Raw genomic sequence first — 12,301 nt, 5'->3', positions numbered from 1 at the left:
TGTATTGTTAAAATACAAATGATGGGCAGACCCCCGGGCTAGTCCAGGGCAGATCCCCCAGGCATAGGTAGGGACCATTGGTCCAAGGACCCATCGGGTCTAATCCTGCAATGCCCTGGCACAGGGCCCCACCAAACATCCAGTAGCCCTGGTGCCCAGTGTTGACCCCCTCCAGCAGTCCGTGGCCCACCACCACATCATGATGGGCCACAGCTATGCCACCCGGGCACACCCCAGACCGAGCGAAGGGTACCAGATCCCCTGCATCTAGCAGTGCTTTCAGGCCACCACAGCTGCCCCGCCCCAACATGGCTGAGGAGTGAACAGAGTCAGGCATCCAGGAGAGCACTCACGTCAGCGCTTACGTCCATCTCCAAGGCCCCAGCCCACCAGGGAATGATTTGGTGGTGTGTGTGTGATGTGTGATATGGGTATGTTGGTATATAGTGTGCAGTTAAAATGAAGGGGAAAGATGTGGTACGGACACTCCACCGGCCCGGTCGAGGGACAGCTGGACAAACAATGGAGCTGATGATGTCAAACAGGACTTTTTCCTGTTGGAAGATATGAGCTGTGAGAAATACTCAGTTCTGGTATTTTTCATGACCCCATTTAAGGAAGTTTGTAGTCCCTTCAGATAAATCCTATGAATGCTGGTATCTAATGTGTAATTAAAACTGAGGGGAAAGATGCGGCATGGATACCCCACAGCTCGTAGGCAACAGAGCTGTCAACAAGCCCCACCCACCACCCAGACACTAATGTCTATCATGAGATAAACATTGGTTAGTTGATGTGAAGATAGGAGAAATGTGTGTAAATGTTTCTCTTGCTGTCTTCTTTTTAAATTTAACCTAGGATTTGTTGGCAATTTGTAAATTAGAGAAAATGTTTGGTTTGCTTTTTACATGCAAGTTGATCTGTTTATCCGTTTTGAAAGCATTGTCAATGAACACACCAAACTTTTTCATGGAGGAATGACTAAAAGATGGGAGAGGACCAAGGTCCAAGATCAGATTTTCCATATAAAAATTATTAAGGCTTAAAATATATATATCCATTCATGATTGAATATCTTGGAAACAATTCCTTTAGGATTTAATTGAGTCCTTGTTAGGTGTTAGGGGAACGTAGATCTCAACATCATCAGCAAAAGAAACACGTTTTTTAAAGATGGATACCAAAGGCAGGAAACAAGAGAGGGCCTTAAAACAGAGCCTTGTGGGACCCCACAGCCTAGAGGGGCTGTTGCTGATGAGCACTAGCCAAGATGGACAGAGAATGTACTATCTTCCAAGTATGACTGGGTGAAGTGTCTTGCACAGAGACAAATGTGCATGTATTGGTTGGTGGCCCATGACCCACTGATCCTTGATCTGACCATACTGTGTTTGTTTGTCAGGAGACACTGGAGGTTGATGAGGACGACCGTCCTGAACTGGCATGGTGGAAGTGTAAGAAGTGGTCGTTGGGAATCCTTACCAGACTTTTTGAGCGGTGAGTGAAGTTGCCCCCACTTCACATCAGTCACCAGATTTAGAGATTGACATGACAAGCTGTTTACACGTTTCTGCTCTGAAATACAGGTATGGAAGTCCTGGCAATGTGACAAAGGAGTACAGCGAGTTTGCAGATTTTTTCCTAAAGACATACGCAGTTGGCATACAACAGGTGAGGATGTGAGACTTCAGGATGTTTCCTTGGCTTTTCTCTTTGTTGCCTATACTCTGATTGCTTTTCTTCCTGTGTTATGCTCGTTTTTGACATCGGTACAGGTCCTGCTTAAAGTGGTGGACCAGCACAGACAGAAGCAGTACATCACACCCCGAGTCCTGCAGCAGTGCCTCAACTACCTCAACCAGAGCCTGTCACACTCCCTGACCTGGAAACACATGAAGCCACATATGCAGGTGGGTCAGACATCAAACCCTGCCCCCTTCCATTCATATCTCATATTAAAGGGATGATAATCACTAGGTGTGCAATTATTGCCCTACTGTATAAACAAATATGACACCTTTCACTGTAGTTTTTAGTGTCGAGGCTGAATCTGTATTAGGGGTTGGTGATATGCACAAAAAATATCTCTATTTTTGGGCATTTTGACAGTAATGATAATAGTCGCTATTTTTTAAAAATGTGATTTTAATTGTTTAAGTCCATGGTTCTCAAACTGTGGTACGTGAGTTTCCTCTGGTGGTACTTGGAGGAAAATTAGAAATACTGTTCTACTGTATATCGGTGTATGTGATCGGAATGGAGCTGAGGAATTTTTTTGAGTGCATAGAAAATGAAACAAATAATAATAATAATAATAAATTAAATAATGATAATTAGAGTCACCTTATCTCTTGCTCCATCTGTAGTGTGAGGAAGAGGAAGGGGAGGAGGATGATGAGAGAGCAAATTATCCCATTGGGAATAAATCTGCCTCCTGTGAAAAGTCTGGAGCTGCTCTGCCTAACGTTAGTTATAATGGTGCAACTTTGAGAGCTGAATATTTTCTGACGTTATACTTGGTATAAAAAGTTAAAAAAACACTGCTTTAAGTCATGAATTGGTGCTTACAGATTATACCAATAAACACACGAGAACAACTCGCTTATTTTGTTTAAACTTTAGCATTCAAGTCAAAATTTTAAGACTTAGTTGCAGAGGCTGGTGTCTCCATGTTTTCTCCCTATTAGCATAACAACACGTGGCTAACCTGTGTTGCAGGGAGGATGCTAGTAAGAGGTCACTGAATCCTGCTCACTGCTGCAGCAAGGTGGGGTTCTGCTGCACACATTCAGGGTTCCAGTAGAACTCCAATCCTTCAATTCAAGCTAACTATTGATGTGGCATTATGATTTATCAAGTCAGTTAATTGTTAACCATAATCCAAATTGGTAATCAGGTACATTCTTGTTACTGAATCAATAAATTGGCTATCCTTTCCCTTTTTTTGAAGGACGATTCCCCGAAGAACTTTATTAAATAAATTTGTTTATTTTATTACATTTGTTAATGTAATTATTATTGATTTTTGATAGCCTCACTATCAAAAGTTGCCTCACTTGACACAGGGGAATGTCCCCCAACACTTGATTAAGTAAAGAATGCATTTGCTGCTTTATCTCACCATTAGACAATCAAACCACTCACTTGCTTGCACTTAAGTCCATAGAGCAAATCAGTGTTTCTAGCTTACAGGGACACGTGACTGCTGGTATTCGGCTGTGCCTCATTTGATAAGTTTGTGTCACTGGAGGCAGCAGTTGATCAACATTACAACTCCCTTGTCTACAATATCTTCAGAATGTCTTGGCCTTTTCCAAGTGTCTCTTTGCAAACCGCTCACTCTTGGCACTAAAGTCCAAAAGCAAAGTCAGCAATGGCCTAAATCATGTTCAATTGTGTTACATTGTGACTTTTGTGTCAGAAATCCTTAAATTTGATTTACACTATTGGCACAAATCTATCAAACGAGGTAGCAGCGGACCAGAAGCTTCTTTGTTCCCATGAGCTAAAATCAGTCGTGTGTATCAGTGGCTCATAGCCACACACACCAAAACCTGAGCCATCACTTTATGAGGAAGTGAAAAGCATTCTTGTATATCTTGTATCTTGTTACATTGGTCTTATTGTTATTGAGTGTTGTTTTTAAATCAACACTATACTGTAGTAGTCCTCCTGAGTTTATAAAGGACCTTCATGTCTGACAGACCATTTGCCAAGACGTCGTCTTCCCTCTCATGTGTTACAAAGATGAGGATGAGAAACTGTGGCAGGAAGACCCCTATGAATACATCCGCATGAAGTTCAGTGAGTATTCAAACATCCTGTTCTTCCATTTTAGAAATCTCTCTCGGCCAACATTATACCTATTATGAGTTTGTCCGAGGTTTCGTAGCACCTTGTAGCATCACAGTTTGTGTACAGTGAAAACAAATCACAGAGACTGAATGTCTGCATGCTGCGAAATATGTTGTTTGATTTCCTTCTTTGTCTTTGTCTCGGTCACAGACATGTATGATGACCATGCCCTCCCTGCCACCGCTGCTCAGAGCCTCTTATGTAAAGCTGCCCGCAAGCGCAAGGAGGTGAGGAGCCTTTTCTCTCTGGTCTAGATGAACTGGCTCCCTTCAACTGCATGAGATTTAAGGTCTTAACACATCAACAGTAATGCATAGTTGTTGAGTAGTTTCAAATGGGCAATATGTCAATATTGCATATATATTGTATTATATCACTGAAGGCATCAAAACTATGAATGAACACTTATGGAATTATGTAGTAAACAAAACAGTGTGAAATAACTCAAAAACATGATGCAGTGCATATCTCAATATCTTTGCTGTGAAAAGTGTCTTTTTCCAAACAAGCTGCCTCAGGGGAGTGTAAAATAAGACTCATCCCACTTCAGATGTCACTTTTGCGAGCTGTTGCCCTCTGGGAGGTATCTGAGAGTGATGAACATAGAATAATAGGCTACAAAATAGCTTTCATTCAAAACCCTCACTCCCTTAACACATAAAGTGAATCTAATGTCTGTGGAATGAGTGAATTCTTTCTTATTGTTATTTTGTTATCTTATTGTATTATTCTTATTGTTCTCAGTAGATGTTTTTTTAGAGGGGTATCATGAGGTTTTAGGAAATGCATGCTGATCAGAAGTCATAGTCTGAGATGTTACATCTTGCAATGATCTAACACTGTAAAAAAATTACAAAATGATCATGTTGAGGCCAGTGCCAGTGACTGTGATTGTTATCTGTCTCTGTAAGTTCTGTCTAGTGTCTTTTCTTTGAAAAGAAGAGTAGAACAGTAAAAATCAATTTAAAATTGGTTTAATTAGTTGGAGACTGAGGGAACACACATACAGAAGAGCACACAAACACAGCCTATGGCCGTAACAAAGTGGTTTCATTTTCATCGCAGGTTCTTCCCCACATGATGGAGTTCTGCCACCAGATACTGATGAACCCCTCTGCTGACCCCTGCAGGAAGGATGGAGCACTGCACTGCATTGGTGCTCTGAGTGACCTTTTATTGAAGGTGCACACACATCCACAGAAACACATCTGTGTCTGTTTTGTTTTCATATGCAGGGTTCCCATGGGTGCTTGAAATTCCTGAAAATGTTCATTTGGAAAAAATTCAAGGCCCTTGAAAGTTTTTAATAATTGCCCTAAAAAGACATGGGTCTTGAATTTGTGCAAGAAAGAATTTAAGTTGATATGTAGGTATATGTGTCCTGCCACTGACTTTCATACGCCCTGCATTGCTTGATGTACATAGACTAGACCTATGCAGAACAAACATTGAGTCGTAATTACTAGCAGTGTTGTGTGCAATGTACACTGTCTCTCTCCACTGTTGACCGGAGATACCATTCAGAACAGCGAGTAAAGTTAAGCAAGAGAGAGCAACTTGCATGATGGGAAATGCAAATTCAGATACATCCACTGATTATTTACACAAACAAACAAAACAGACAAAAATAGCCAAATACATCACCTCCTTGTTAGAGGTAACAACAATGACTACAGGGTCTGTTGTCAATGACAACATAGCATTTCTAAGCAAAATTGTATACATATATACATATATATATATATATATATATATATATATATATATATATATATATATATATATATATATATATATATATATACGTATATACATATACGTATATATGTATATATATACGTATATATATGTGTATATATATACATATATGTGTATATATATATACGTATATATGTATATGTATATATGTGTATATGTATGTATGTATATGTATATATGTATGTAAATGTATGTATATATGTATGTTTATGTATATATGTATATATATGTATGTTTATGTATGTATGTATATGTATACATATACATACATATACATACATAACTTTATATATATATATATATACGTATATACGTATATACATATACGTATATACGTATATACATATACGTATATATGTATATGTATACGTATATATGTATATATATACATATATACGTATATGTATATATATACGTATATATGTGTATATATATACATATATGTGTATATATATATATATACGTGTATATGTATATATGTGTATATGTATATGTATATATGTATATATGTATGTAAATGTATGTATATATGTATGTTTATGTATATATGTATGTTTATGTATATATGTATATATGTATGTATGTATATGTATACATATACATACATATACATACATAACTTTATATATATGTATATATGTATGTATATGTATATATGTATGTATATGTATATATGTATGTAAATGTATGTATATATGTATGTTTATATATATGTATGTTTATGTATATATGTATGTATATGTATGTATGTATATGTATATATGTATGTATATGTATATATGTATGTATATATGTATGTTTATGTATATATGTATGTATGTTAGTATATGTATATATGTATATATGTATGTATATATATACATATATATGTATATGTATGTATATATATGTGTATATGTATATATGTGTGTATATGTATATGCATATATATATGTGTGTATATGTATATATGTGTATATATATGTATAATCATTGCTTAAACACTACGGACAGCGGGTGTACCGATAGGGACTACACAGCAGAGGCTGGATATTGGCAGGGACGTGTCCCTACCTAATCCTATGCCCCTACTCTCTACCACTGATCCACTGTACCCCTGTGGTACTTTATTCAACAAACAAAGAAATTCCGCTTTGTAAAATAAATGACATGAAACCATGACCAGATGCAGCCTTTAAGAAACTGTCAAAATGATGTGCTGTGCTGTCTGTGATTCTCCAGAAGCGGATGTACAGGGAGCAGATGGAGCTGTTGCTGCAGAACTACGTCTTCCCTTTGCTTAACTCTACCAGTGGTTACCTGCGAGCCAGAGTAGGTGAACCTCTATTACTGCTTCACATGGTAGACAGTTGTATGTGTTTGTTGTGTTTCAGGTGGTGTCAGAGATCTAGGAAAGGCAAGTTTATTTATATAGCACTACAGTATTTATGCACAGAGCAGCTCAAAGTGCTTTACAAAGGCATAGAAACGCATTCAAAAAGCAAAATATTAAAATTAAATTAATTATAAGGGCAAGATGTGAAAATTACTTCAAAATCAAAGTAGATATTAAAATTCTAAGAGATAAAAGTGTGATTTGCCAATAAAAGTTATTAATTCATTCATTCTTGTCTTTCAAATGCATTAAGAAAGCTGCAATAAACAATGTTTTCAGGCCTGATTACAATAGGAACACTGCAGATTGAATGAGAACTTCCGATTGCTGTGTTAATCTGCTATCTTTCTGCTGGGTCTTGTCAGGCGTGCTGGGTGCTCCACTGCTTCAGCTCACTGCGTTACCATGACGACGTGGTTCTGAGGAACGCTGTGGAGTTGGTAAAACAGAATCTGATCAACGACAAAGAGATGCCTGTCAAGGTGGAGGCTGCCATTGCTCTGCAAGCATTGGTCAGCAACCAGGAACAAGGTCTGTGGACAAATAGGGAGGGGACTTCATTGCTTTGCTGTTGATATGAGAGTGATACTTCAGGTTTTTTAAGTGTGGTTGAAATACTTAACCCCACATAGATGTGCTGTATGAAAGTGAGTGAATGGTTCCGGAACTCTAATGTAAAGCAGCTTTGAGTGGTCATCAAGAACAGAAAGGTTCTATACAAATATAGACCATTCATTTAATTTATCTTTTGTAGTGGTATATGGTGTATGACTGTGTATCATGTAGACTACACCACTGTAGATTTCTCAAGCGTCTCGTTCGTCGCGGTTCTCATGACTGCACACACACGGGCAGCAGTGTACAGGAACACCTGGATTAGAACCAGCCCTGTGTTTGATTGGTTTTGACATGGTTTTACCATGATGTCATCTTTCCTAGAGTCTGAGGGCAGATAGAGGACCCAGGCGTTACAGATAGACATTAGGGAAAATGAAAGGGCAGGGCAGAGACATACCAAATGTTATGCGCACCAGTGATACTTGAAAAATAAATGTAGCCGTACCTAAAATCGCTGCATTAAGCCATAAAGCAAGTTATAGAAGACAGTTGTGTGGATTGAAATTGCATTGGTCAGTGGAGACATACTACCACTGGGTGGTGATTCTAGTTTTTAATAGTTAGACTCTTTTCCATTGTAGAACATTTAATACTTAACTCTTTGGTTAAGGTTGTGTATAGCTTTGAAAGTGAGGAGCAGTGTTTTATAATTGATGCGTTGTGTGATTGGAAGCCAGTGGAGCTGCTGTAAGATGGATGGAGGGGGTTTGTGAGATGATACGAGCAGCAGAGTTCTGAACCAGTTGCAGTTTGTGGAGGGTTTTCTGAGGGAGACCAGACAGAAGTGAGTTGCAATAATCCAGACGGGAGGTGATAAGGCTGTGGAAGTAGGCGGACCAGGTAATATTATTGATATGGGATGTGAAAGAGAGGGTGCTGTCGAGGATGACACCCAGACTTTTTGTTTTACTAGTGTCCCCACTGGCAGCCATGTTTTCAGTGTGAGCACGCCTCACAAACACAGAAGAGTCAGAACTGACTGTGTGTCAGTACCTCAAACAACCACACTTCAAAAAAACTATACTATCACTGTGTAAGTGTAATGAAAATAATGTTTCGAATACACGTCACAAATATAGTGTGACAAACATGTGCTCTGTTTTCCTGTGTGTGTAGCCAAGCTGTACATCAGGCCGTATATCCGTCCGGTCATGCAGGAACTGCTACACGTGGTCAAAGAGACAGAGAATGATGATTTGACCAATGTAATTCAGAAGATGATCTGCGAGTACAACCAGGAAGTGGCGGCCATAGCTGTGGACATGACGCAAAATCTGGTAGGAACACATAACACGCATTTCTTATGTTTTTATCTATGGCATCAAATCATAGATGATTTGATGTTATATGTAACCTGTAAGTGTGTTTGTTGGGCAGGCAGAGATCTTCACCAGGGTCCTTCAGAGTGAGGAGTATGAAGAGAATGAGGACAAGACTGTCATGGCCCTCGGCATCCTTAGCACCATCGACACTATTCTCACGGTCATGGAGGATCACAAAGAGGTCTCAGTACACACACACACGCACACACTGCCTGGTATTCCCACTTTTTTTGTAATGTGTGGTTTGTTGAAACATTTCAGATCACTCAGCAACTTGAAGGGATCTGTTTGCAGGTGATTGGCCTGGTCTTGCAGAAGCCCATCATAGGTATGGCAGGTGTGTGCACGAGCCTTCCAGTGTTTTCAAAGCAACACACACACACAATCGCATGCACATGCAGTCTCACTCACATTGCTGATGTGTCAACACTTCACTGATTGCATCTGAGCTTAAAAAGGTGTAGCTAATACTGAATTTATCACAGGTTTGTTTCATGAATTCATTTGCTCCCTGGCTATGATCCTTTGCCTGCTTTTCGCACAAACATTAAAAAAACAACCTTTTCATCACAATGTTATTTCGGTATTCAAAACTGTAGATTTTTGCAGGGTTGCAGAACTAAAAGTTCAATATTTAGTATATTTAGTAATGACTGAGCGGAGACTGACTTATCTTTGTTGAAAAACGATGGTCATGTGACAAAGGTCAGTAAAACCCACTGACAGGGTACTTTAAGGTTGTGTTTTTATGGTCAGGCCACTTGTGCTTTCAAGCCTGTACTGTAAGAAATGCATCTGAGCTGAAATGAGAGAGGAAAAAATGAAATAACATTAAACTGATGGTATGGGCATTTGTTGTATGAGGTTCTGACAAATGATCAGAAGCCCCTTGGGCAGTGAGCTGCCAGTGTGCCCTGCCAACATGATGATGTCTTGTACCCACACTAACATGACTGCCAGTGGGCACACAAGGAAAAACAGATTTTAGTCACGTAACAAAATACTTCATAAAATCTTTATTTCCGGTGGGGACGTGGTCACGTGTGCAGGCAAATCGAGCCATCCTGATTACAGGACAGTCTAAGGCGCAGTGATGGATAAGGACGGACTTTTAGGCGGAAAGTCTCATTTTAAAACGTTACCCGACGGCTTGTTGGACAAAACTAAAGTGTGTGTGTGTGTGCACACTCTCCCTCTTTCTCTGTAAGTTTGTGTTTTCTCTCTTTCAGTGTCCACCAGTGTTTTCTGTGTCTGTTGTATTTCTCTGTCTCTCTCTCTCTCCTTGTGTGTGTGTCTCTCTCTTTGTCTCTCTCTTTCACAGCGTTGTGTCTGATCTTTAATCGATCACCCACCACTTTAATCTGTGTCAGTTGTTTTTTACTTTTGTGTTTATCTGTAAAGATTTATTTATTTTGTTTGAAACATAAATTTAATAAAACGATGTCAGCAAGGATTTTGGATCTCACAGAAATTTGCATGATTTAACTTGACTTCAGAATATAAACAGACATGCAGCGAGACTGTCAGCGTCGTCACTTAATAGGTGTTGTGTGTGCGTGCGATGTTTTGTTCAAAGAAACGCAAAAACTACACTACAGGATAATTTGCCCAGATAATCTGTTCAGAACTCCCCCAGGATTGTCAGAAGGGCCAGATCAGGACCATTAGCCTTTAGTGTGGGGCAGGCAGAGATTAAACTGGCCAGAAGGCAGCGTTATAACATGGTCACAAAATTCAACAATACGTACAAACAGATGTATACATCTGTGACACTGCAGTGCACAATGAAACAGATGCAGTTTCTAAGAATGTGCTTGCCAATGAAATAAAAGCAGTTACTTCAATCAAGGGAGTTATTATTCCAAAGTCAAAAGATCGGTATATTTAAAAGCCTTTTTTCCTGTTCTGCTCTTACTCTTACCAGTTTACCCTTTATGATATTAACTCACAGTGATCAGTTGGTGTTATTCTGTCACTAATTATTCTTTCTCTCAAAAACAGACTATTTTAGTTGTTGTGATTTGTTTATTTTTTTCCCAGTATCACGTTAATAACCATAACTGAGTTTGTGGTGTAATTGAGAAGTGTCGAACACCCACAAGTGGGATTGGATCACTGTAGGAATCAGTACTAGTACGTCAATAACATGATTTGGTTGATTTCAACACTTTCCACTTTAACCTCATTTCATTCTATTTTAAAAACTATATGTTGTGAATGTGTGCGTCAGCTGTACTAGCATTTTACTCTTTCTTCCTCTCTGCAGAATTCTATGAGGAGATCTTGTCCCTGGCGTTTGGCCTCACTTGTCAGACGATCTCCCCTCAGATGTGGCAGCTACTGGGAATCCTGTACGAGGTCTTCCAACATGACTGCTTTGACTACTTCACAGGTAGCTCCCACATGAAACAGACTAATGATGCTGACAGTGTGTAGAGTTTGATACAGTATCATAAACCTATATGACTTGTTGCTTTCATAATAACCATAATAGTAATAATATTATGAAGCCTCTGTATTAAAGCTGTGTTCAGAAATGTTGTGTTCAGCCTCAATGGCATTGTGCTGCAAATATCTTTTTAAGCTGGTGTGTATAGCTTTATTTTAGAAACATCATGTAGTGATTTTGATAGAGCTAGAGGACTGGTCCATGTTTTTTGAGGTGTGGTCATATGAGGCACGGAGTCAGTGACTCCAAGGACCAGCCTGAGAAAGAACATGGAGAAAACCCACACACACGCGGAGAGAACATGCAAACTCCGTTTTACTAGTGTCCCCAATAGATATATTATAAGAACTGGATAGAGCACCTCCCCCTCTGCCTTGAAGACAGAGTCAGAACTCACTGTGTGTCAGTACCTCTAACAACCACACAAAAAAACTATACTATCACTTTAAAGTGTAATTTAACCCTAAACTGCTTTTTTCAGGTGTTAATCAGTGTATATGTATATGCAATGTAGTAATGTTATTTGTTGGTTGAGGTGCAAATCTTTACTGTTTGGTGTAAAGTTCTGAAATTATACATGAAGATTATGAAAATAGGCATATCTACTGCCTGTCTCTGGTAAAACACCAGCTCCTGCATTCCGATTTTTATTGTTTTACAACAAAAGGACAAAAATAGCAAAACAGATGAACAACTGAAAACAGACAGGGTCACTTTAGATCAGGCAATACTAATTGATTAATTGAGATTCACAGAATGTTGTGTAGAGCAGTACTGATCCAAAAAAATAAATAAAAATAAAGTAAAAGTAAAAATATAAATATTCGTCACTTTAGGTTCAGATAACATCTTGTGTAATGTTCACACTTTTTAGCTGCATGTCTCGGGGAAAAGGTCAATCGTTCCATTGTGTAAATTTCCTGT

The 12,301-nt window shown here is 38.9% G+C and overlaps 1 protein-coding gene across 4 annotated transcripts in view; it reads left to right on the top strand.

Moving 5' to 3' along the window:
- Nucleotides 1–12,301, top strand: part of ipo8 (importin 8) — a 33,818-nt gene that overhangs the window by 7,043 nt on the left and 14,474 nt on the right. For 3 of the 4 annotated variants that reach the window (XM_058625840.1, XM_058625837.1, XM_058625839.1), the window contains exons 7-18: nucleotides 1,403–1,497; nucleotides 1,587–1,671; nucleotides 1,776–1,910; nucleotides 3,705–3,804; nucleotides 4,006–4,082; nucleotides 4,921–5,037; nucleotides 6,835–6,924; nucleotides 7,354–7,519; nucleotides 8,723–8,883; nucleotides 8,984–9,109; nucleotides 9,190–9,265; nucleotides 11,195–11,320. In XM_058625840.1, the coding sequence (XP_058481823.1) occupies nucleotides 1,403–1,497; nucleotides 1,587–1,671; nucleotides 1,776–1,910; nucleotides 3,705–3,804; nucleotides 4,006–4,082; nucleotides 4,921–5,037; nucleotides 6,835–6,924; nucleotides 7,354–7,519; nucleotides 8,723–8,883; nucleotides 8,984–9,109; nucleotides 9,190–9,265; nucleotides 11,195–11,320 (1,354 nt within the window). The remainder of the gene's footprint in view (nucleotides 1–1,402; nucleotides 1,498–1,586; nucleotides 1,672–1,775; nucleotides 1,911–3,704; nucleotides 3,805–4,005; nucleotides 4,083–4,920; nucleotides 5,038–6,834; nucleotides 6,925–7,353; nucleotides 7,520–8,722; nucleotides 8,884–8,983; nucleotides 9,110–9,189; nucleotides 9,266–11,194; nucleotides 11,321–12,301) is intronic. The other variant, XM_058625838.1, reaches the window with a different exon arrangement.

Source organism: Solea solea, chromosome 3, assembly GCF_958295425.1.
Source record: "Solea solea chromosome 3, fSolSol10.1, whole genome shotgun sequence".
Classification (NCBI taxonomy): domain Eukaryota; kingdom Metazoa; phylum Chordata; class Actinopteri; order Pleuronectiformes; family Soleidae; genus Solea; species Solea solea.
Note: the sequence above shows the minus strand (reverse complement) of the source record. Positions and strands in the feature narration are given on the sequence as shown.